The sequence below is a fragment of the Grus americana genome, chromosome 10 (genome assembly GCF_028858705.1).
Source record: "Grus americana isolate bGruAme1 chromosome 10, bGruAme1.mat, whole genome shotgun sequence".
NCBI lineage: Eukaryota > Metazoa > Chordata > Aves > Gruiformes > Gruidae > Grus > Grus americana.
In genome coordinates this window covers 2,617,538-2,640,195 of record NC_072861.1, presented here as the reverse complement: position 1 = coordinate 2,640,195, position 22,658 = coordinate 2,617,538, and the positions used below count along the sequence as shown (strand labels likewise).

Here is a 22,658-nt window from a genome sequence, read left to right as displayed (position 1 = left end):
CCTGACCCCAGCAAAACCAACTCATGGAGAAGATGCTCCTCAGGAGCCTTTTATACCAGCAGTCCCAGCAGCCCCAGCCCAGATGGGGCACACCTGGGGGCTGCCTGCAGCACACCCCCCCCCAACCCCAGCCAGGAGCAGCCCATGGCAATGGGATCCAGCTGGGACCATCCCTCCCTCCCAGGGCATGGAAGGTGATTTTCCTGGACCTACCGCTGGGAATTACCCTGGAGTGCTTTGTCCCATGTCCCTCTGTCTTGCCTGTTTGGGTTGGCATCAGCTGCTGCCACCTCGGTGGCCCACTGGCCACAAACCCTCTGCTCTCGTCCCTTGTAGCTGTGTCTGTGACCTTCTCCCTAGATGAGATGGAGCCAGTTTTGGCCACCAACATGACAAGGGCTCAGTCAGGCCCCCACAAGCATTTCTCCCCTGGTCTCCCCCTACATCATCAGCAATTCCCCAAAACCCAGGTCCTGGAGCACCAATCAAGGTGGCACGTTGAGAAATGGAGAGGACTTTTAACTGCAAAATCCACCTGGGCTCTGGCCCGTGTGTCTTGGCAATCTGTCCGTCCTCAATTTCATGGGTATCTGCACTGGGTAATTGTATATGGAGTAATGAAGGCATCATAACCGGCTTATTTGCATAGAAAGCAGAGGTACAAAAGCCGATCTTCCCATAATAGCAGCTGATAAGTGAATGGCAGGCATAATCAAGAGATTAATTGGCCCTCGTGTGTTAATTATGCTAATTGGCACAGCTGTTCGTGTGTACAGTATGATGACTAATGGCTCTACACCGCTAAGCTGGATGAAGAGGTTGGGGGGGTCACTCAAAGTTGCTTGCCGCCGTGGCAGAGCCCCACGAGTGGGGTCTCCTTGACGTGGGGGTGATGCCCCGCATACACCCGCTCTTCAACAGCGCGCCTAAACAAGCCTGGAGGGGTTGTAGTCACGGTGTGTTTCTAACGGTGCTTCATGTGGGTGCCCAGGGAAATGGGGTTTATTGGCTGAAGCATCTTCCTCCTGGTCTGCTAGGATCTGCGTGATGGGTTTGGGGTGGGGTGACCCGCACTATTTGATTTTAGGGGAGACCGCGGCAATGAGATGAGGCAGCAAAGCTCCCACCAAGGCCCGGGGGTGCACCCATATCCCTGGTGGGATCCCCTTCCCTCGCTGGGCCATGCGTTAGGCATTCACTGTTGTCTCCCTGAAGCACCAATAACGCCACACCACCCTTTTCTGGCACGATCTCCCTGTCCCAGCCTTGCTCCTGATATTTTTGTGAGTGATGAATAAATGATACGACAAGAAAAACCTTTCTGGCAGCTCAGGCCCTCTTTATTAATTCAACAAACAGTGGGTCATCTCCAAACCCAGCTCATGCCCGTGCTAGGTTGGTGTCTTCTACCCCTCAGGGACACACGAGCCAGGTTTGCCCAGGGGAAGTCCAGCAGCCAAAGGTATCCAGGGGGCTGGGAGGTGATGCTCGTGCTGACCACAGCCCCGTCACCCAACCTGGCAGCAGGACGTGGCACTGAAGGTCTCCAGGGGTTGATTCACCCAACCTTCTGCAAACCATCTCCATGAGGAACCGGGTCTACGTGGACGGGTGCCTGCACCCCACACCTTTGCTCCCGCTCCAAAGGGAGAGATACGGCTCATCTAGAAACCCAAGGAGCCACGTACAGCCCGAGCCCCATGTCTTATGTGAACACAGCCCAAAGCTTCTCTGCTCAAAGTTGGGTTCCTCACGCCTTGCAATAGCTCCAGCCAAAGGTCGGCAGGTCGAAGCACTGGGAGTGGGATGGTGCGAAATAAATTCAGGCGTCTGGGATGAAACAGGGATGGGAGACTCATTGGCCTTAAAAGTCTGAACCTGTTGGGTGAAGAACAGCTTTTATTCTTGTTTGGGTACAAAAGAGATCAACAGGCAGCAAAAAACAAACAAAAAAAAAATCATCACCTCCCGCCTCTTGTGCTGCATCCATCACTGGATCAGGGACATCTCCTTTTTGCCGCAGTGGTCTGTCCTTCCCCGGGCTGAGGAGCTCGGGGGCTTCACCGAGCCCCTGCTAGAAGGGGAAGGCCAATGGTTGCGTCTGCCCCATCCATGCTCCTTGGAAAGCCTTCGGTTGAGTAGGACAAGTCCCACGATGGAAGTCTTCGATCCATAGTGTAGGAAGCAATAGGACATCCTCCCTTTGGGACAGATCTCCTCAGTTTTTCCTTTTCATACACAATTTCACCACTTGAGATGAGAAAAATCATTTCTCGTGTCGGGCACGGAAAAGAACTGCACTGTCACCACTTCTCTAGACGGCTCATCCGATGGCATCTGTTTATTTACCAGGGTCCTTTTTCACTGGAGTGTTAAATACTGGATTAATAGGGGAATTGAATACTTCTCCGGCACCGTTGAAGCAACATCTCCTTACCTGAGGCACCACGTGTTCCTCTAAGGCTCATTAAGCAACACCGACCCCTCTTCGCCCGGTCCCCGAGAAAATGCTGCTATCGCCGAGCCCGCAGCGCGCCGGCTCAGATCCCGCTTGCAAAAGCATTGCTGGGGGGGGGTTTAGTCGCACCCACTGCGAGTAACGGCCGTAAAACGACACGGAAAGGCCACCCCAATTCCCTTGTCCCCATGCCAAGCATCCCAAAGAGAAACGAACTCGGCTCGGCTAACGCAGGAAAAGAGGGGAATTGGAGTTTGAGAATGATATCGCTCATTAATTTTCCTGGCAGGAGACAACGTCTTAATGCCAGGTAGGGTTTTTTGGGTCGTTTTTTTTAAGCAACATCACCGTTTCGTTTCAAATCTCTCTTAAACGACTTCTGAGTCACCGCGATAAATACTCCCCGTGCTTGCTTTCTGCTTCAGATCCCTTATAACTGCTGATGGATAAATTGCTCGAGTTACCCGGGATAAATCACGCGGGATAGCCAAATCTGTAATTAAAATGTCTCTCAACCCTTCCGTTAACTCTGACTTAGCGGGACCAGATGCATTGCGGCTGCAGGGAATAACCCGCTCGGGATCCGGCTCTGAAAAACGGGGCCTGGGAAGGAGAAACTGGCTCTGAAAGTGCCGACTCCGTATGGATCCTTTGGGAATACCACGTCCCTCTTCATCCCCCATCAAAAGGATTCAGGTACCGGGATCGATGGCACAAGCAGAGAGTTTTTCAAAGCCTTTTTTTTTTTTTTTTTGCCAAAAAGGAGCTTTTGAGCGTGCCAGTGGTTTGCGTTGGCTCCAATTTGGCCATGGAAAGCAAATTCCCCGCGCAGAGCTGGCAAGGAGCTGGGTGTTTTCTCCATCCCAGTTGTTCCGCTGGGAGGAAACAAAAGGGAAATAAAATAAAAACTGGTTGTTCACAACAAATCCTGGATTTTTAGACCGAGCCGGGCAGTTCTTGGGTCCGACCCACCTCGCGGGGTTTCCAGAGCATCCCGGCTGCCTGCAGGGACACGGCCCCATCCGTGAACCGGGGGCAGAAGGGGACAACAGGGACGGGCAGCAACATCACCCCAGCAGTGCAGGAGCATCATCCATCCCATCCCTTCCCATCCCATCCCATCCCATCCCTTCCCATCCCATCCCATCGTCCATCACCCGGCCCGTGCGGTCCTCGGTGGAGAGCAACAAGGCTCAGCACCTCTCTCCTCCCCTCCCTCCGTAATTAGGTCAATCGGAGAAGCAGGAGCCCTTTATTTATTATTGATGGGGAGAATCAAGCCGGCATCGATCGGCGCTGGGGAAGAGACTCGCCCCAGCACTTTCTGAAATAACCTGCCAAATAAGATTTTTGTTGGGGTTTTTTAATCTGTTGAGGGGGACCCAAGGACCCAAGCTCTCGGTGCTGGGTCCTTTGCGCTCTGCATCCCTGTTAAATCCTACTTTCCTGGCTGCCAGGTTTGCCATTATCCGGGAGCGGGTGGAGAAGGATGTTGGGGCTTTTGGGAAAAAAAAAACCAAATTGCAGAGCCGCAGCATCGCGACCGATCAACCTCGTCCCTGCCTGGGTCTCATCCGCAGCACCCATAAACCGGCGTGTTGGATTAAGACCTTGAAGAAGATGGGTTCCTCCCCCAAAAAGATCCATCACCTGGACAGCCCCAAAAGCAGGATGGCACTTGGGGACAAGGGGGACAACTAAGCTCCTCCTGGGCTTCTTCATCCCAAGGCAAAGCACAGCACATCCTCCCAGGGACAGACGTGAGCGGCTCAGTCCCGAGCTGGAGCTCACAATTCAGGACAGCTCATCAGCCTGAGCCACCCAAGTAATATTTGCCCCGGGCTGCCACAGCTTAATCCTCATTTTCTTCCTCACCACCCTCCAGATTTCCCTTCCCTGCATGATCCAGGCTGCATTTGCCAAAAAAAACCCAAAAAAACCAACCCAAAACAACCCTCAAATCTGCTCGAATAAATGCCCCAGAAAGCTCCCAGCCGGAGGAGACATCCCTGAGGATGCTGGCACCATCTCAGGACCTTTAAAGATGTCCTGGACCTGAGGACAACTCATCCTGCTGCCCGACAAGGAGCTGGGGGGGTGGTTAATGGTTTCGCTCCCCCAGCCCAGCGTCTGGGTGCTAAATAATAGTAATGGTACCTCCTGGCACCTCATTAAAAATTGCGCCGGCGCTTAATTCAGGCTGTAGATCAAAACCCCGAAACGAAATCACCATCCAGCCCCTTCTTAATCCGAGTTCGATACCAGCGCGCTTTCCATCGTCTCGCTTTTAGAAATAGTTTTCTATTGAAATGCAGAGCCTGGCTTCGTGCCCGGAGAAGGAGAGCTAAAAATAATCCTCCGTGGGCGATTTAGGAAAGTCCCTTCCCCACCGGTCCCCATCAGACCCCACTCGCGTCCCATGGATGGGATGAAGCAGCCTGAATTTCGGAGCGATCGCAGACGGATGACGACGTCCCTTCGGGATTTTGCTCTTCGTTCTGCTGCTGGAGGTATTAAAATAAAGAGGAGGGATGAGGGCAGGCATCTCTCCGTCACTGGAGTGGTTTTCCTCCCGCGCCGGGCGACGGATGAGGGCGGCACGGCGCGACGTGCTGCAGTGGCTGCAGGGGACCGGGGGCTGAAAGGGGGACAACAAATTTTCACGGCCAAAGCTGCATCCCAGAGACGATGCCGAGCCTGGAAAGCACTGTCCAAAACAACCCCCAAATTTATTTCTCAAGGCACAAAAATGCCCTTCAGATTCTGGATTTTAAATAAAGATGAAAACCGGCAGAAGAGCCATCGAAGGGCACAGCCAGGACTTCTCCACCCACCGGAGCAGGACCAAGGACACGCCACCCTGTTCACCTTGGGTGCCCCCCCACGCACCCTATAAGTACCCAGCAGCGGAGGGAGGGCCCCCAGGACACGTACGGGGGCGGGGGCAAAGACCCCTGATCCCACGGGAAACGCAAAGGCTCGACCCCGTGCACCGGCCAGGTTCATCCCCACCAGTGCTTCACCCCCAAAGCTTTGTCACCACGGGGAGGACAGGGGGGCTTCACCTGGCCGGCAGGTCGTGTCCCCCCCGCCAAGCCCTGCCTTTCACGCTCTCCCCCCCCCGCCCCCCAAAAAAAAAATCCCCCGGGGTTAATTTGAGGCAGGGAATTAACACCCCGATGGGATTTTGCATTTAAGGCAAAAATAAAAGTCCAGTGGGAACCACAGTGATACAACGTGAAAAAATAATTGTCCCCATACGTTCCCCCAGAGCAGCGAATCCATCGGGATCGAGAGCACCAACGCTGTCCTCCTGTCCCGCAGGTCCCATCCGTCTTCCCAGAGCCTCCGGGGCTCCATCCATCGCTCCCAGGGACCTCGCTGAGCCCATCGCTTCTCTCCAAGCCTCTGGGCTCGGAAAGGGCACCGAAATTTGCCCTGGAAGGCACCTGGAAGGCGGCTGGCTCGGCTGCGACCACGGGGGAGAGGGCACCGGAGGGTGCCGGGGTGGGGGAACGGTCACCCCCGGTTGCTCTCAGCCCAGCACGGGGATGGACAGACGGACAAGGAGGAGCTTCCTCCCCGAGAAGGATGCGCTGGTCTTCAGGGCTCGCCGGGGATGAAGAGACGCAGCGTGTCTCCCGCCCCAGGGCGCCCCGAAGACGTGGCCGGGGGAAGGAGGAAGGGTGACGGGGCGCGGGCCGAGGGGTGGCAGCGGGTCCGTGCTCTTCCCAGGGGACCCGGAGCTCGTCCCCACTGGGGACATCTCGGCTGGTCCAAGGCACAGGGCGCTGCTTGGGGGTGTCCCAGCTCCCGTCAATCAATTTCTTGTTCGTTATCTGGGGAAGAAACAAAAGAAAAACCTAAAAAAATTGGCAAAGGCATCAAAAAAGAATAATAATTCACAGGTCTCGAGTTAATTTGGCAGTTCTGGACTCTCCTCGCCCTGGAAAACTGGGATCCCCGCTCCCAGGGCTGATGCCCAGGTGTGGTTTTATCCCTCCATCCATCCTCCTGGCTAGAAACTCCCCCCCCGCCGCCGGCAAACCCTGGGAGATGTTATTCTTCAAGCTTCGGCTCTGCTGAAAAAGCGGTCGAGGACGTCTCGCACGTGGGGTTAAGCAAACAGGCTGCGTCGGGGACGGGAAGCCGAGCACGGTCTGCGGCAGCTCGCGAGGGGGTGATAAGGGAAGGAGGAGGGGAAAAAAAAATAAAGGGGGTGATAAGGGAAGGAGGAGGGGAAAAAAAAATAAAGGGAAAGCGGATTCGGTTGACGCTAAAGGTGCGAAGGGAGAAAAGGCTTTTATAAACCGATCGGGGTGGGGGAGAAAGCGGCGTTAAAAGAAAAAAAAGAGGGCTGTTAATTAATGAGGGAGGGTTAAATTAGCAGAGGTTCGCCAGCAGCAGAGGCCGAGCATCTGCTTTTAATAAGAAAGGAAAGAAATTAAATGCTGGAGGTCTCGGGAGGAGGATGAGTCGGGAAAGAGGGGGGCTGATCGGACGTGGAAAGTGCTGGAGCCCAGCGTCGGGCTGGGATGGGTGATGGCAGCATCGAGCCAGGAGTTTGGGAGAAGAAAGGCAGAAAAAGGAGGTGGGATTCTTAATTTTCATGGATTTCCACCAACAATTCAGCACCAGGCTGCTGCTGGGGAATTCCGCGTGGGGAGGGATGAAGCTCATGCGAGGCAAGGATGGACCCCATCGATTCTCCTTCCTCTTAGCAAAGCCACAGCAACGCTCAAAAAGGACCCGAATTCCCCGCAACGACCCCGGTCGGAGGCTTTTCTCAGCCTCGAACTGCCCAAGAAAAGGAAGAATAAAAAGAGCCGTCACGTTGAAGTCACCGGCCGCGTCGTTCCGTTGCTGCTGGGAGATGAGGAGCGGTGGCCAGAGCAAGCGCAGCCCAAAGCGGAGTGGAAATGGGTGCTGGGAAATAATCCATCTGGGAAAATTCGATTGAAAATGGAGCAGGGGGGTGGGAAAAAAAAAGGAAAAAAAAAAAAAGGGAAAAAACCACCCAAAAAGCCACTAATGGATGATGGGGATGCAACAGATGTTTTACACTTAGATCTGAGCATCATCTCCGGCGTGCTCAGGAAGAAACCTTCCCCACGAGCCGGCTCACGGTCCTATGCCGTCGCCTGACAAACGCACTCACCGTCGTTGCTCTCCGCGCTCTTCAGCGGCTGCAGGGCTGCGAAAAGCAAAACAGCACAAGGTCAGAGCCCGCCGCGCGGGACGGGGCTCGGCAAGGGAATGCCTCCCTTGGAGGAACCAGCTAAAAGCTCCATTTTGGGGGAAGCCACCCCAAAATTGGGAAGCACCCACCGATTTCTATCACAAACCAACCCCCAATCCCTAAATCTCCCCGGCAACGAAGGAGCCGGCATCCCAAGCGGGTTTCATCCTGTGCCAGCGGATAAAGGCAATCACCGGGTATACAATTAATCCGTTTGATGACAGCATCGGGCGAGCACGGCGCTGAGCACCGACGGAGGGTGCAAAGCACGCCGGGTGTTTGCGTGCATAGGGGACGGCGGCGCTCGCGTATAGAATAAGCAAGAATCACGCACCCACCTGTCTTGGGTTCTTCCCCCTCCTCATCCTGCTCCTCCGTCCCTGCAAAAGAGCGAGCGGAAACGTGAAGCATCTGCCGGGTTTCACCCCTGAACCCCATTTTTCCCGGGCAGCCGGGCTTGGCGGATGTCCCTTGGATGGTCACCATCCCCAGCTGCACGCAGACACCCGCCATCGCCGCACGTCTGCTCGGGACCGGGCGCTGCCAACCCGCTGGCGACGCTCAGGGAAGAGGCGATTGGTACCCACCTCACACCCAGCCACCCCCTCGAGGGTATTTTCCCCCATCTCAAGGCTGTGTTGGGGTGGCAAAGCAGGAAAAAAAACCAAACAAAAAACAAAAAAACCCAAAAAACCCCCAAAAACCCGCAGCCGCTCGCCTCCCTATTTATAGCACGGCTGCCATCTGGAGCGGCGCTCGGTGAAGGGCTTAGCTGGGAGACCACGGATCCCCCAACGCCTCCGGGATAACCCCATCGGCACCGAGGGATGAGCATCCGCAGCTCACCCCATCTGGGAGCCCGGGAGCTTTGCACCCCACAGCTGAAACCTCCTCTTGATGCTGTTCCTGGGCAGGAAAAAAAAAAACGGCAAAAATTGCTCCTCTTGCCTCCCCCAGGGCTGCCAGGCTCGCAGGCAGGGTCCCTGCCTGCTTTCGGGCTGACCGAGAGGCGCGGCAAAAGGTTCTTGCTAAGGGCGTGCGGTTATCGGTGCAAAACATCGCGGGCCGGGAGCCGAAGGGGCCACAGCTGAGCGTCACGGCGTTGCAAATCCCTCGGCTGGGGAGAAAATACACCATTACAGAGGGGGAAAAAAAATATATATTTTTTTTTTTTTTTATATATATATATAATCTCCTGCAGATGATTCCCTGGAATCTGCTAGGGAAAAACCCTCTCGGTCACCCGACAGCCAGGCATCGGTCGCGGTGGCACCGCCGTCCGCCCTGGCGGAGAGGGGGGGGAGCGAAGCGGGACCCCCCCATCGGGGGAGGGAGGCTGCGGGTCCCGGCCCTGCAACGCGCTGCTGGCGGGGAACAGCTTTGGCAAAGCGAACGCCTCGGGAGGCGGCGAGAGAAAACAAACGGGGAACGCCAGCAAAGCTGCTTCTGCAGCCATTTTCGGAGCACGGCAGCTTTTTGAAGGCAACAAAGCTGCCCCTTTTTGTGCAAACAGCTCTTCGTCATCATCATCATCATCATAAAAAAAAAAAGCCAACCACAAACAGGAGGAGGATGCAGAAAACAAGAGCACGGAGCATCTCTCTCGTGCTCCTTCTGCGTGTCAAAGCGCTCGGCATCGCCACGGCGGCAAGCGCTAGAGGCATCTTCTCGAAGGAGATGCCCCACGCACGCCCGGCTGCGGGTACGGGACGCGCAGAGGATGCTCGGAGCGGGACGGTGAAAGGGGGAAGAGACGCTGGGTGGGAGGAAAACTCAGGCGTACGTTTGAAAGAGCCGCCCCGGAGCAACGCGCGCAGCCGGCGTGGGCTCTCCGGTACGGATCTGCTGGTGGCCCGCCAACCCCAGCGGCTCCGAGCATCCCTTCATCCTTTAAAAGATGCCACCACCAAGGCAAACTCGTGCCAGTTAAAATTTCCCCTGGCTCCATCCGTCCATCCATCCATCCATCCGTCCATCCGTCACCCCCTGCAAACCCCATCCCTTTTTTTTTTGGGGGGGGGGGGTGTCGGTGCGACAGCCGCCACGTTACCTGCGTTTTCTTCCTCTTCCTCGCAGCTCTGGCGGATTTTCTTCTGGCACACGTACGCCAGGACGGCGAGCAGCACCACGACGCAGACGGCGAGTCCAACCGTCACCCAGAGAGCCACGGCGGGGAAGGCGAGGTGTTGGCCTTGCAGGGAAGGAGGGGAGGTTGGAAGGGGGGGCGGAGAGAAATACCACCGCGGTGAGCATCGCCGCCGGACCAAGGGGATGCGGCCCTGCCAGCCGGGACTCGGCGGCAGCGGGGACGCGTCCCCACGGAGGGAGTCAGCGGCATTAAGGGGTGGCTTTGGAAATAAAACCGGCAGCGCCTCTAATGACCGTCTCCCCCAGCAGGTCTTGAGTCGCTCCCTAAAATACTTCATTAACCTTTAAATAATTGCACTTATAAATTCCACCGGCAGGCTGACCCTTCACTTTGAGAAGCTCAAGAGAAGCGTCAGATGATGCTCCACCCGCTTCCTTCTCCTCTTTCATCTCAACGCCACGGGACCGGGAAGGACGGGGACCGGGGGATATTTCCTAGAGCGCTGGAATATGATTTTTCCCCGTAACTTTGCTCCTTTTTTCAAAGGGTCTTGCCCCAAACGTCACCCCCCAGGGTGACAACTTGCTCTCGCGAGCCCACGCCAAAGCCACCCCTCTGCCCCCAACCAGCAGCATCCACGCAAGTTCTCCTGCAAGAGTTTGGGGTGCATCCAGCCAAAAAGTTTATGCTCCACCGGGGACCCACCTTCCCAACCCAGCAAGTGCCGTACCGAGGGTAATTAAACGCTAATTAACGCTACGAGGGAGCGCACGGGGTTATAAAGAGCTCCAGGAGGGCGGCGGGAGGAGCTCGGAGCGAAGCGGCGAGGCTGAACGCCTTTGATGAACTCCTCCAGCCCGTATTTCTGAAGTAGGATTGTCGCAGCTGGGATGGAGAACCCCAAATCGAGAGCACCCCGTGGCCACGTGCTAAGGAGAAGACAAGTACCGCGCCCCGCCCTGGCTTTCGGGGGTGGTTTAGACTTGGACGGGACAACTAGGAAAGCTAGAGACTAAGAACCGAGGATGCTGGTTCTAGGTGGGACGCTGGCGTGGGGTGACGGGGAGGACAGCACAGCCTCAAGTCACCCTTGTAGGTCCATGGGGAGAGAGGTAGAATGGGGATACGGGGTAGCAACCCCCAGGGTGGCTCTGGGCCACAGTAGGGATCCCGGTGCCACCACGGTCACCTTCTTGAGACAGAGCTCATCCCTTCCTTCCCCCCAATTTTGGCCCTCGCTCGCTCACCTGTGATGGTGACGGAGGCTTGGGTCTCCTGCTGCAGCACCGGGTTTCGCACCAGGCAGGAGTAGGTGCTGCTGGGCTCCACCAGCACCTGGAGGACGCTGTGCACATCAAAGAGACCTTCCTCGTTGGCCACCTGGGACGTGGTGACGTTTTCAGTGATGTTGCTGCCCCGGCTGTCCTGCCAGAAGACGTTGGCCTCGGGGTAGCCGCGGGAAGCGTGGCAAGTCACGGCCGCCAGATCTCCTGGCTTCAAGTCCTTGTTGGGCTCCAGGTTCATATTAGGCTTGGAGTAGGGAGCTGCAAGGGAGAGGACAGCTGGCATGAAGCGATGGAGACGACCAAAGCATCAGGATCTGGAGCAACCCAATGAGATTGGGCAACCCCAGGACAAACTCTTCCAGCTGATAAGACCAACCAGCGGAAGCCTCCCCAGCTTTGGTTCATTTATGGCCATCCTTCCAGGTGGCATCTCAACTGAGAGCCTCTCCATCATGACAAGGAAGGGACCACACTCCTCACCAGCAATATTTTAGGGGGATGCAGCTGGACGGTCTCTAACAGAAAGCTGAATTCTTCGGGAGACCACAGCAGGAGTGGAGAGAGAAAGAGGCTCCATGAAGGACCAAAGCACGATGGAGAACCCTTCTCTTTGGGGAATACATGGAAGGACGCCCCAACTCTCCATCTCTCACCTGCCACCTGCAACGTCACGGCCGCGCTGCTGTAGTCCCGGACCCGGACGAAGCAGGTGAAGCTGCCCTCATCCGAGATCTCCACGCGTCGCAGGAGCAGCGAGACGTTGCCCTGGGCCAGCTGGTCGTAGAAGAGGGCCGTACGGTTGGCGTAGCCCCCGCCCTGGTCTGCCAGCTGGTCCTGGCCACCGGAGAAGCTGTGGACCAAGCGTTTGGTGTCCGTCAGCTGCCAGATGAGGCTCAGGTCGTTGAGGCTGAAGTTGGCCTCAGGGGAGAAGGAGCAGCGCAGGGTGACGTCTCGGCCAAAAAGAGCCACCACGGGTTCATCCGGGACCTGGATCTCCATGGCACCTGCGGGAGGGTGGCAAGGGCAAAAGCACGTGGTGGTGAGACCCTCCAGAAGCACCTCCTGAATTCTCCATCTAGATAACAGCTAAGCAAACCAAGGGATGCCCACGGGAGGGACCCAAGGACAGGTGGCATCTCAGGACCTTCCCCAGCCAAGCCCACCCCACATCCAGCACCAAACCTGGGGCATCGCTGCCTTCAGCCATCAGCTGCGGCCACCGGCACCCAAACCTGCACCCCCCCGGGGACACGCAGCCCGGTTTCTCCCCGTAGGGAGAGGAGGTCGGCGGGTGACGAAGGTGACGACACAGTCCCACGTCCTCCAGGCAGTGCCGTGGCCGGTCTGGCAGGCGCTAGATGGCACCAGCGCTCCAGCGCGATGCCAACCGGCGCGCCACGGCGAGATGCCAACCTCTTCCCAGCGCCGCGGCACGCCGCCAATCACGTCGCCGAGCCACGGCGGGATGCCAACCCTGCCGCTGCGTCAGGGAGCGATGCCAACCCTGCTGAGGCTGCCGGACCCTCTGTGTTCGGAGTTAGTTTTGGGGTCCCTCCAAGCGAACCCATCGGCGCTTCATACACCAATTCCTCCCAACCCCAAAACGAGGAGGAAAAGGGCGAAAAAAAAAATAAATAAATCTCATCTCCGACCAAGAGAGGTAGATTTGCTTCATATTCTGACCTCGACGCCGTTGCAGAACACAGCAACGCCGTTACCCGCAGCAAAAACCTCCCTGGGGACGAGGGCAGCGGCGAGACATTAAATTTTAAGCAAGAGCCCGAACGGGGGGGAGGACGAAGAGGCGCGGGAGGGGGCCGGGCTGGAGAAGACCTGCCAGGGGCCGCAGACGGGCAGACAGGCAGGAGGAGAGCGCTCGGGCAGCCTGCCTGGCTCGTGGCAGACTCGAGAGCGTCACGTCTCCCTCCGGCTAATAATAAATGCCAGCGGGTTTTAGGAATATTACCCAGCTTGGCCGGAACCGCTGCTGAGCATCCCGAAAGGATTCAGTCCCGACGTCTCTCCCAGGTTGAGGTGCTGCAACCTGGGGGGGCAGAAGCTGCAGCGCATGGGGACAGACCCGGGGAAGCAAAAAAAACCCAAAAACTTCAGGATTTGGTCCTTCCATGGCTTCGCCATTCAGTTGTAGCGCACGGGAGGCGGTGGCCCACGTGCAGCAGAAGCCATCGCACCCGTGGGGTGATGCTCTGGGCGGCTGGAGGACCACGAAACCAGGAGAAACGCTTTGCGGGTGCTACCTCCAGGAACCACAGGTCAAAGGCAGCTTTCTTGGGATGAACGTGCGGTATTCGGGACACCTCCTTTGGGGTGGTACCACCCCCAAACCCCCCCTGCCCCGCTCACCTGCCAGGCTGAGCACCAGCGCTCCCAGGGCAAGCAGCGGGCAGAGCATCCTTGGCACGAGCAAAGGGCGGGTCAGAAAGCAGAAGCGAGCACGGCCCCGGGGGTCCTTCTCACGGGGAGTCTTCTCTCTCACGGAAAGCGCCCTGAGCTGGGGAAAACCAGAAGAAAACACTTGAGACGGCGCTGGGGACGAGGGGCAGAGAGCAGGAGAGGGCAGGAGATCGGCATCAGGCAGGGGGTCCCGTGCCAGACGTCTCCTCCGGGTGCCGGGCGGCAAGCAGAGCACCCACCCCATCGTAAACCGCAGGAAGGGAGGGGGGGGTCGCCCCCAGCCCGGCACATCGGGGAACCGACGGACGCGGAGGCAGCTCTCGTGCCGGAGGCGCTGGCCGGTGCCCCAGGAAGCCACGTGAGCCTCTTCCCCTCCTCGCTGCTTCTCCTCCCTTTTTGTTTCTCTCTTTCCCAGCTTTTCTCCGCAGCTTTTTTGGCTGTTACGTCCCCGTCCTCCGAGAGGAGGCAACTCGCTCCCGATATCCAAAACGGCTAAAAACCAAAAATAAGAGGTTTGCAGATTCCTGGCTCCGCCGGCAGCTTTGAGGGCTGCGAGGTTCATCCCTGCTCTGCGGCAGGAAAGTCTCCGGCATGAGGTCGCCCCAAAAAAACGGGGAATAAAACCAGAGCATCTGGGAGCTGGATGCGGGGAGAGGCAAGGGCAAGCCGCCCGGCACCGCTGGCTACCGTGGCTCGCTTCCCGAGCATCCCTCTCCAGCCGTGCCAAGAGCTCGCCGGGCTCCTCGTGACTCGCATTCCTCCCTCGTAGCATAACCGAGCCCCAGATATCGCAGCCAGCGTCACCGCTGCCGCGTCCCATCCCTGTCCCAGCACATCCCAGGGCCCCGCTGCTCCGCTCGGAGCCTTTACCGCCGACGGTTTTCGGCACGATAGCCGTATTTGCAATAAATCGGAGTCACGGCACCGGTTTCCTGGGGTGCAGGGGGAACAAATTCGGCTGTTGGCGCCTTCCTCTTTAAATCCCCTTTAATCGGGGAGACGGCAGCCCCGAAGCTCAGCTCGGCTCCAGGGGGAAACTGAGGCACGGCTCTGCCCCAAGAGCTCTGGGGGAAGCATCTCCTCTCCTTCCCTCCCGAGCACGAGGCTCCTTTGGGAAAAACAAATTATCCAGCTTTTTTTTTTTTTTTTTTTTTTTTTCTTAAACCAGATCCCTGACCCTCACCTTTTCCCAAGCGGACGAGCCCAGAGCAAGCCCCGAGCAGCCAGGAAAGGAGGGAATTGCGGTGGGAGAAGGTGACGGGGCATCGCCCAGCTGCCCGGGCGAGGGAAACCGTGACTCATCTCGCTCACGGTTCACCCTTCAAGTTCTTTCCTTTTCCTGGTGATGCTTAAATAAATTATATTTTATAGGTTTCGTGACCTACGAGTCCTGCCAGACCATCTCAGAGGTGTCACAGAAAGGAGACGCCCGTGTCCGCAACCCTCCTTCTGCAGTCGGGAGTCTTTCAGCAGGCGTCTCGCCTTTCCGTGACTCAGTTTCCCCATCCCTGAGGTCTGAGCCCGGCCGAAGGACGGGCTTTGCCCCGGACCCGAGGTTTCATCGCGAAGTCGGGATATAACGAACCCTACGAAGAGGGACGTCCTCGCGCACGGCAAGCCAGGAAGGCTGAACCCTCCAGAAACCCAAGGAAGAAAATAAATTCTTTGTTGCAGCGGGACCCTGGGGACCATCCATCACCATTTAATATTTACTATCACGCAGCCCAAACGCTGGGTTTTTATAATATCCAGATTCTCAGCTGCCAAATTATCGCCCGGAGGCGTAAAGAAAACATCTGCCGGTCCAGGGAGAAGAAATCCTCACGCACCAGCTTTTGTGGGTGCCCGGGCTGAGCCCCCCGCTTTCCTCCTCTCCTACCCAGGGTTTGCGCCAGAGAAAAGCCCAGCTCTGCTTCAGACTATTTTTTAGTCCCTGCTTAACTTCTCGGCACGGCTTACAAAGCGGGACCCTGCGGGGCTGGGGGACGTGGCAAAAGAGGGATGGAAAGATGGGGTGCGGCCCCCAAACCCGAGGTGGGGATTTGGGGTGCGGCCCCCAAACCCAAGGTGGGGATTTGGGGTGCGGCCCCCAAATCCCAGGAGAGGATTTGAAGTGCAGCCCCCAAATCCCAAGGTGGGGATTTGGGGCACAGCCCCCAAACCCCAAGCAAGGATTTGAGGTGCAGCCCCCAAACCCGAGGCGGTGATTTGGGGTGCAGCCTCCAAACTCCAGGTGAGGATTTGGGGTGCAGCCCCCAAGCTCCAGGCGGGGATTTGGGGTGCGCTATTTGGCGGTGGAAAGGAAGGGATGGGGTTATCCTTTTGCTCATCCCGAGGAAAAGGGGTGCAATCGCTTCCTCTTGGGACTCGGTTTTCCGTCCCACGCGTGGGGTGGCTTGTAGCTCTATACGTTAAACGAGCATCCGGCAACACCGCCCACACCCCCCCACACCCCGGCACCGGCTCTGCCCGGCTGCCCCACGCCACCCCGGCGGGACACGGCTCGGGTGGAGCCTCATTCATTTCTCCCTCCCGGAACAACGCCCCGGGTTTCCGAGCCCCGTCCCCGCGGGAGGGGAGAAACGGGAGCCGGCGGCTCCTCCCGCCGGGGGCTGCAGCGAGGCCCCGTTCACCCGGCTCACACACACACCCACACACACCCCCCCCAACCCGAGAACCCCGGCCCCCCGTTCCCCGCCGTGTCCCGCCGGGCCGGGCGCGGGCACTTACCGGGAAGGCGGCGCGGGACGGGCGGGAGCGCGCGCTCCGCCACGGGCGGGCCGGTCCCCGGGCGGCGGCTTCGGCCCCGATTGGCTGCGGCTGCTTCCTGCGTGGGGGAGCGGGGGGGGGGGGGGGAGGAGGAGGAGGAGGAGGAGGGGCAGGGCTGGGTCGCGGGTCCTGCGGGGGCGCGGGGGGGGCGGGGATTGGGGTGCGCGGGGCTGGGGCTTGGGGTGCACGGAGCCAGGGGATTGGGGTGCGCGGGGGTGGGGTGCACCGAGTCAAGGGATTGGGGTGCGCGGGGCTGGGGCTTGGGGTGCACCGAACGAGGGGATTGGGGTGCGCGGGGGTGGGGTGCACGGAGCCAGGGGATTGGGGTGCACAGGGCCGGGAGTTGGGGTGCACAGGGCTGGGAGATTGGGGTGCTCCAAGCCAGGGGATTGGGGTGCACGGGGCCAGGGAGTTGGGGTGCACCGAGCCAGGGGATTGGGGTGCACGGGGCTGGGGAGTTGGGGAGCACTGAGCCAGGGGATTGGGGTGAACAGGGCTGGGGCATTGGGGTGCTCCAAACCAGGAAATTGGGGTGCATGGGGCTGGGGAGTTGGGGAGCACCGAGCCAGGGGATTGGGGTGCACGGGGCTGGGGAGTTGGGGACCACCAAGCCAGGGGATTGGGGTGAACAGCGCTGGGGCATTGCGGTGCACCGAGCCAGGGAATTGGGGTGCACGGGCCTGGGGCATTAGGGTGCTCCAAGCCAGGAGGTTGGGGTGCACAGGGCTGGGGAGTTGGGGAGCACCGAGCCAGGGGATTGGGGTGCACGGGGCTGGGGAGTTGGGGACCACCAAGCCAGGGGATTGGGGTGAACAGCGCTGGGGCATTGCGGTGCACCGAGCCAGGGAATTGGGGTGCACGGGCCTGGGGAGTTGGGGTGCACTGAGCCAGGGCATTAGGGTGCTCCAAGCCAGGAGGTTGGGGTGCACAGGGCTGGGGAGTTGGGGAGCACCGAGCCAGGGCATTGGGGTCCATGGGGCTGGGTCATTGGGGTGCTCCAAGCCAGGGATTTGGGGTGAACGGGGCTGGGGCATTGAGGTGCACCGAACAAGGGGACTGGGGTGCACAGTCTGGGAGTTGGGGAGCACCGAGCTAGGGGATTGCGGTGCACAGAGCTGGGGTATTGGGGTGCACATAGCTGCAGACTGGAGGACACCAAGACATGGGGATTGGGGTGCACATAGCTAGGGGTTGGGGAGCACGGAGCCAATGGATTGGGGTGCATGGGGCTGGGGAGTTGGGGAGCACCAAGACATGGGGATCAGGAAGCACAGGGCTAGGGGCCTGGGGTGCATATAGCTGCGGATTGGGGAGCACAGGGCTGGGGACTTGGGGTACACAGAGTCAGGGTTTGGGGTACATGGGGCTGGGGAGTTGGGGAGCACACGGCTGGGGGATTGGGGTGCACACTGCACCTGGGCATTGGGGTGCAGAGAGCCGAGGAACCTGAGCATATGGAGCCAGGAGGACTCGGGTGCACAGAGCCAGGGGACTGGGATACACACAGCCTGGGCATTGGGGTGCATGGAACTGGGGTACACACTAACCCAGGGCATTGGGGTGCACAGAGCCAGGGGACCAGGGTGCTTTAAGCCAGCAGATTGGGGTACATGGAGCCAGGGAACCAGAGCACAGCAAGCTGGGGGATGTTGGGGTACACAGAACTGGGGGACCAGGACACACCAATCCAGAGGACTGGGGAGCACAGAACCAGGGGATGTTGGGGTGCACAGAGCCAGGGCGTGAAGCCCTCAAAGCTGGGAGATGCGGCCACACAGACCTAAGGGACTGGGGTTCACTGCCCCAGAGGATTGGGGTGCACGGAGCCAGGGATTTTGGACACCTCAGAGCAGGGGGACTGGGTGCACAGAGCCAGGGGATTAGAGCATTTGTACCTGGGGCCTTGGGGTGCACGGAGCTGGGGCTTTGGAGCCCTCAGATTCGAGGGACTGGGGTGCACGGAGCCAGGCTGAGCCGTCTCCTCCATGGAGGACCAAAGGCAGCTGGAGTTTCCCCTGCGGAGACACAGGCCACTTCCCGGGGCAAAAACCTGGCTAATGATTTACCCGTGCCGGCTGCCCGCAGGCACCGGCAGTCCCACGCCATGCTTGGTGGAAGACGCTTCTGGGGAACTAGGGGAGGAACCCCCAAATATGTGGGAGCTGCGGTGCCGGAAGGGGACACCCATGAGGGTCCCCCACCTAGAAAAGCAGGACCCCAGATGCGCGAGGCATCGAGGCAACCTTCCTCCTGCATCGACCACACAAAAGAAGCGTGGTTTCCTCGGAAAATTCATCTCGCCGCCTTTTGGAGTTTGCTTTTCTGGGGGTGCAGCCCAGCTGGGCTCTAGGGGGACGCCGCCATCGCTCCCACAACCCATCGGGTCGCTTTTGGCCGGGGCAGGACCACGGCGCTGAGCTTCCTCCCACGCTCCCCCGCGCACAATGTCTCCTTTTATACAGCCTCGGGCAGGCAGGCGCTCAGCACCGCTCCCCGACGCGCGCAGGAGGGACGCGTCGGGACCGGGGAAGCGAACGCGGCAGGAAAAGAGGAAGAGGAGGAGGAAGAGCGAGGCACCGGGAGGGAGCCGGGCTTTTTTCAAGGGCGATTTTTCAGCAGCACACACAGACCAGATGTTTCCCCAAAGGAAGCAGCTTCTTGGTTTTAACCTGTTTTTCCTCCGGGGCCCCTCGACAGCAGCAGCTCTTGCCGTGTCGCCGAGGTTCCGGGGGCCGCAGTTTGCGTCCCAGGTGCCCGCGTGGGAGGTTTGGGTCTTTCATTGCTCCGGAGCAAAGGAAGCTCCTCACCCTTCTGATTACAGAGGAAAACTGGAACAACCAAACCTGGAGAGCTTAAAATTAAAAGGCAAATAAAAATAACCTGAAACATGCTATATTTAAAACAATTTCTTTTTTTCCCCGCCCCCCCCTCGCAGGAAGGATTTTGCAGCGACAGAGCTGGTAATAAGGCTGCACGCCTTGACCCAGGCACCGTGGGTGACAGCAGCGAGAACGAGAAAGGATGAAGCCAATATACTTCAAAAGCCTGCGACTAAATCGGGAGCCCTGCGCTCCGTTCGCAGATGCGCCCTGCGAATCAAGAGGATTTCTCTTTCCACGGCCAGCCTGGCCAATGCTGGATTGCAGAGAAGGTGCGTGATCCCAGGCCATGCAGGAGCCGAGAAGCTCCTGTAGATCAGACACGAGCCGCGCCAAACCCGTTGGCACATCGTCCCCATCATTTTTTGGGGGGTTGATGGAGAACATCCAACCATCAGTCCCCAATGCTGCAGCAGGGAGACAGGAGCAGGCTGCAGGAACCTTTTGCATGAACCGATTCCCTCTCCCACACCACATCAGCGACAGGTCCACGGGCATCTCCATCATCAAAAGCTCAGCAACCCCCCCCAAAAAAATGCAGCTGGAGCCTGAGGGTTTCACAAAGATTTCCCCCCCCCCCCCCAAAAAAAAAAAAGACACAAACTCCCACCACTGCCCAGGACAGAGCTTCACACCATCATGGATGGCTTCATCGCTTTGTCCCTTCAGTTCACATGATAAAAAGCATCATCGCGGCTTTGATATCTTAACCACAAGTGCAACTCCGCTCCTGTTAGTCTTTGAAGGTACAAAGCGAGCATCTGAGCACCGGGAGCTTTCTTAGCATTAAATACAAACACCAAAAAAAAAAAAAAAAAGGAGAAACTAAGGAGCTTGGAAACAAAGGCTGATTTTTCAACATCAAAACTAGCTAAAAATTCAAATCCATGCTGCTTGCAAGGTTGCTCATAATTAACAATGAAAGGGCTTCTGGGGAGGAATTTAAATAGTAGATGTTCTCCATCCCAAATGATTATTTTTGACTAATTTTCTTTCCTCAAACCCTGCAATACCCAAGGTATGTGCATAAGAAATGTGCATAATAATGCAGCTGACAAAAAAAACACATCCAGAAAGGCAAAGAAAAGGGCTGCAATTTGCAAGTTTAATTTCATGCTCAGCCAGAATTTGATCAAAGAGAGGAGGGATAGCCGGAGAGGACGGATGGAGGTGCCGGGGCAAATCCGGAGCTTCCCGACAAGGTGTCTGCAGCATGCAGGTCAGCTCTGTGCATCCCAGGGAGGTTTTTGCATGGAAGGTTTCTCCTTCCCATCATCATCATCATGGAAATACTGCAGAGCACCAGCAGTTTCCAGCTGCTAACGATGGAGAAATCAAATATGTAATGCCCAGGAGGATCTCCCGTATTTCCTTCCAGCACAGGGCATCTGGCACACATCATCATCATCATCACTTCAGTACAAGGCAGGGGGGTGGAGGGTAAATCCCACCTCAGCTACCTGAAGATTTCCATCCCCCAAAAGCTGCCAAAATCATCCGTTTTAGAACCAAACATCAGTCGGATCCCCACGGGGGTAACTGCGTTATCCCTACAGGTGAGCAGCTGCAGCTACTCCACTGCAGAATCCTCGGACATACGGAAAACAGCTCCGGCTCCTCTCGCTGCAGCCTCAAGCCAATGCAAGGAACATCGCGGTGGCGAAAAGCGAAGGATGCGGAGGAGGAGGAAGAGGGTTTTGAGGCCGCTTTGAACCAAGAGGCAGAGCAGCGAGCCAGTCCCAAGAGGAAACAATCCCGACGACGCTAAGCTGGGGCTCCCAAGCCTTTTTTTTTTTTGATGAGGCTGCATCTGGATAACCTCAATCCTTGCTCGCTCAGGAGGAATGGAGCCAAAGTGCTTTGGATGCGGCCGTCCCGAGACGCAGGGTCAGGGCTGGGGACGGTGAGTCACTCGCCACCAGCCAAGTACAGATGTTTTAGGTCTGCACATGTGGTAGGAGGCTGCTTTAGAGAGAGCTGGGTGTTTTTGCAGCACACAAGGGTCATTCATAAGCAGAGAGCCCGGCAATGGACTCCAGATGGACAACCACACCAGTGGGATGCTGGCGATACTGGGACGAGCTCCCAGATGTGGGTGAACATCTGGCCAAGACCCAAGCCTGCACCTGGGTGGCACCCAAGTACACACCAGCCTTTTCCCCTCTCCTTCCCAAGCACAGACCCAGCAGGTCCCCGCTGCCAGGAGATGCTCAAAATGGGGGCTTGGAGCCTAGGTCTGTCCTTCGGTTCAGACCAGGTACCGCAAATCATTCTCCCCTAAATTCAGGAGGGCTTTTATCTGTCCTAAAATCCGGATGGGACCCGGAATGGCAGTAGCCAAAGGTGCTAGAGGTCTGGGTTGCCAGTGCTGGTGCTCCCACAACCGCAGATGAACCGATCTTGCTGACCTGTATTTGAAAAATTAACAATTTATTGGGATTAGCACCCCAAATTCACACCGGGGAGCCCCACTGCAAGGGAAAGGGGTGGGAGCATGCACTGGAGAGCAGGGAAGAGGCCAGGATTACAACCATCTTTTACTTAGTTTTGCCCAAACTGTTGCAAAATTACCCCGAAGGGGCTGCAAGAGGTAACGAGGGAGGGCGAGCACAGGGTAAGCCCACGAGATGGGGGTCTGCACCCCCTGGAAAAACGCTTACGTGTCAGGAGAGCCCTGCCAACACACAGCCTTGCCAAGGGCGCTTCTTTTCACCCAGGGGCTCTCAGGAGCAGGAGGGTGAAGGTGTCCTGTTTGCAGAGGCTTTTCTGCAGCCTGCCTTGGAGCAAACTGCAGGATGAAGAGACTTTTTTTTTTTTTTTTTGGAGCTGCATTGCTTTTGAGGCACACGGGGACCAGGAGCGAGCTGTTAGGCTGAGCTGTGCACCAGGCCCTTGGAGAGGACTTCCCCTCCCCCAGGCACGGAAAATGAGGCTTTTTTTTCCTCCTCCTTTCCTCCCACTTTGTTTCCACATCCCTCCCAGGCATCCCCCAGTCCTTGCGGCCAACAGCATCCGCAGCATGAAGGACCTCTCCTGCAGCCACCACCTCTGCTCTCCAGCAACCCCACCGGACCAAGGGAGGCCGGGACTCATCACCCAACAGCCAGCAAGGACAACACAAAGAAGGAAAAAAGGGGTTTTTTCCCCAAATCTGAGAAATATGAGAAGAGCTTCTCCAAATACATTGCTCCTCTAGCTGTCGCCAGAGCCTTCCTCTGTCCCCGAGCTGCCCTCGCAGCGGGATAGCCAGGGGCTGTCCCTCCTCATCCTCCTCCAGCCAGGCTGTGGATGCCAGCGTGGAAGGGAGCAGGCAGGAGCAGCGCACCTGCAAAAATGCCCCAAGTCCAGCACAGACAGCTTTGCAAAACGCATCTCCCTGTCCAGTACGTGACTGGGACCACTGGACACCCCAGCTCAGGTCCTGCCATGTGTCCTCTTTAATACAGACTGAGCCAGAGGTGGGGGCAGAACTGGGGGGCTGCAGAATCCACCCTGACATGGGGTGAAGTCCCCACAGCGCTGG

The 22,658-nt window shown here is 57.8% G+C and overlaps 1 protein-coding gene across 4 annotated transcripts; it reads right to left on the bottom strand.

The window, feature by feature from the left end:
* Positions 1-3,620: 3,620 nt before the first annotated feature.
* On the bottom strand, positions 3,621-18,621 carry CD276 (CD276 molecule). Of its 4 annotated transcripts, none has more exons than XM_054837496.1 (9): positions 18,152-18,618; positions 16,218-16,314; positions 13,437-13,584; positions 11,726-12,076; positions 11,034-11,330; positions 9,748-9,888; positions 8,036-8,077; positions 7,617-7,652; positions 3,621-6,297 (listed from the first exon to the last, which is right to left on the bottom strand). In XM_054837496.1, exons 1-9 carry the CDS (start codon positions 18,241-18,243, stop codon positions 6,275-6,277), a joined length of 1,227 nt encoding a protein of 408 aa, XP_054693471.1. In that variant the 5' UTR covers positions 18,244-18,618; the 3' UTR covers positions 3,621-6,274. The 4 variants fall into 4 exon arrangements, with proteins under 4 accessions (XP_054693471.1, XP_054693472.1, XP_054693474.1 ...); XM_054837497.1 differs by having other exon boundaries at positions 5,614-6,297; positions 8,032-8,077; positions 18,152-18,621; XM_054837499.1 differs by lacking the exon at positions 18,152-18,618 and adding an exon at positions 13,727-13,979 and having other exon boundaries at positions 5,614-6,297; positions 16,218-16,256.
* Positions 18,622-22,658: the final 4,037 nt, after the last annotated feature.

What these genes read in the sequence shown, in the direction of transcription:
- CD276 (XM_054837496.1), bottom strand. Translation starts at nt 18,243, where the DNA reads ATGGAGGAGACGGCTCAGCCTGGCTCCGTGCACCCCAGTCCCTCGAAT. An exon ending in GCTGGTGCTCAGCCTGGCAG is followed by an intron (nt 12,077 to 13,436) that starts GTGAGCGGGGCA and finishes ACCCTCCCGCAG; the next exon opens with GTGCCATGGAGATCCAGGTC. An exon ending in GGGGGAAGAACCCAAGACAG is followed by an intron (nt 7,653 to 8,035) that starts GTGGGTGCGTGA and finishes TGCTTTTCGCAG; the next exon opens with CCCTGCAGCCGCTGAAGAGC.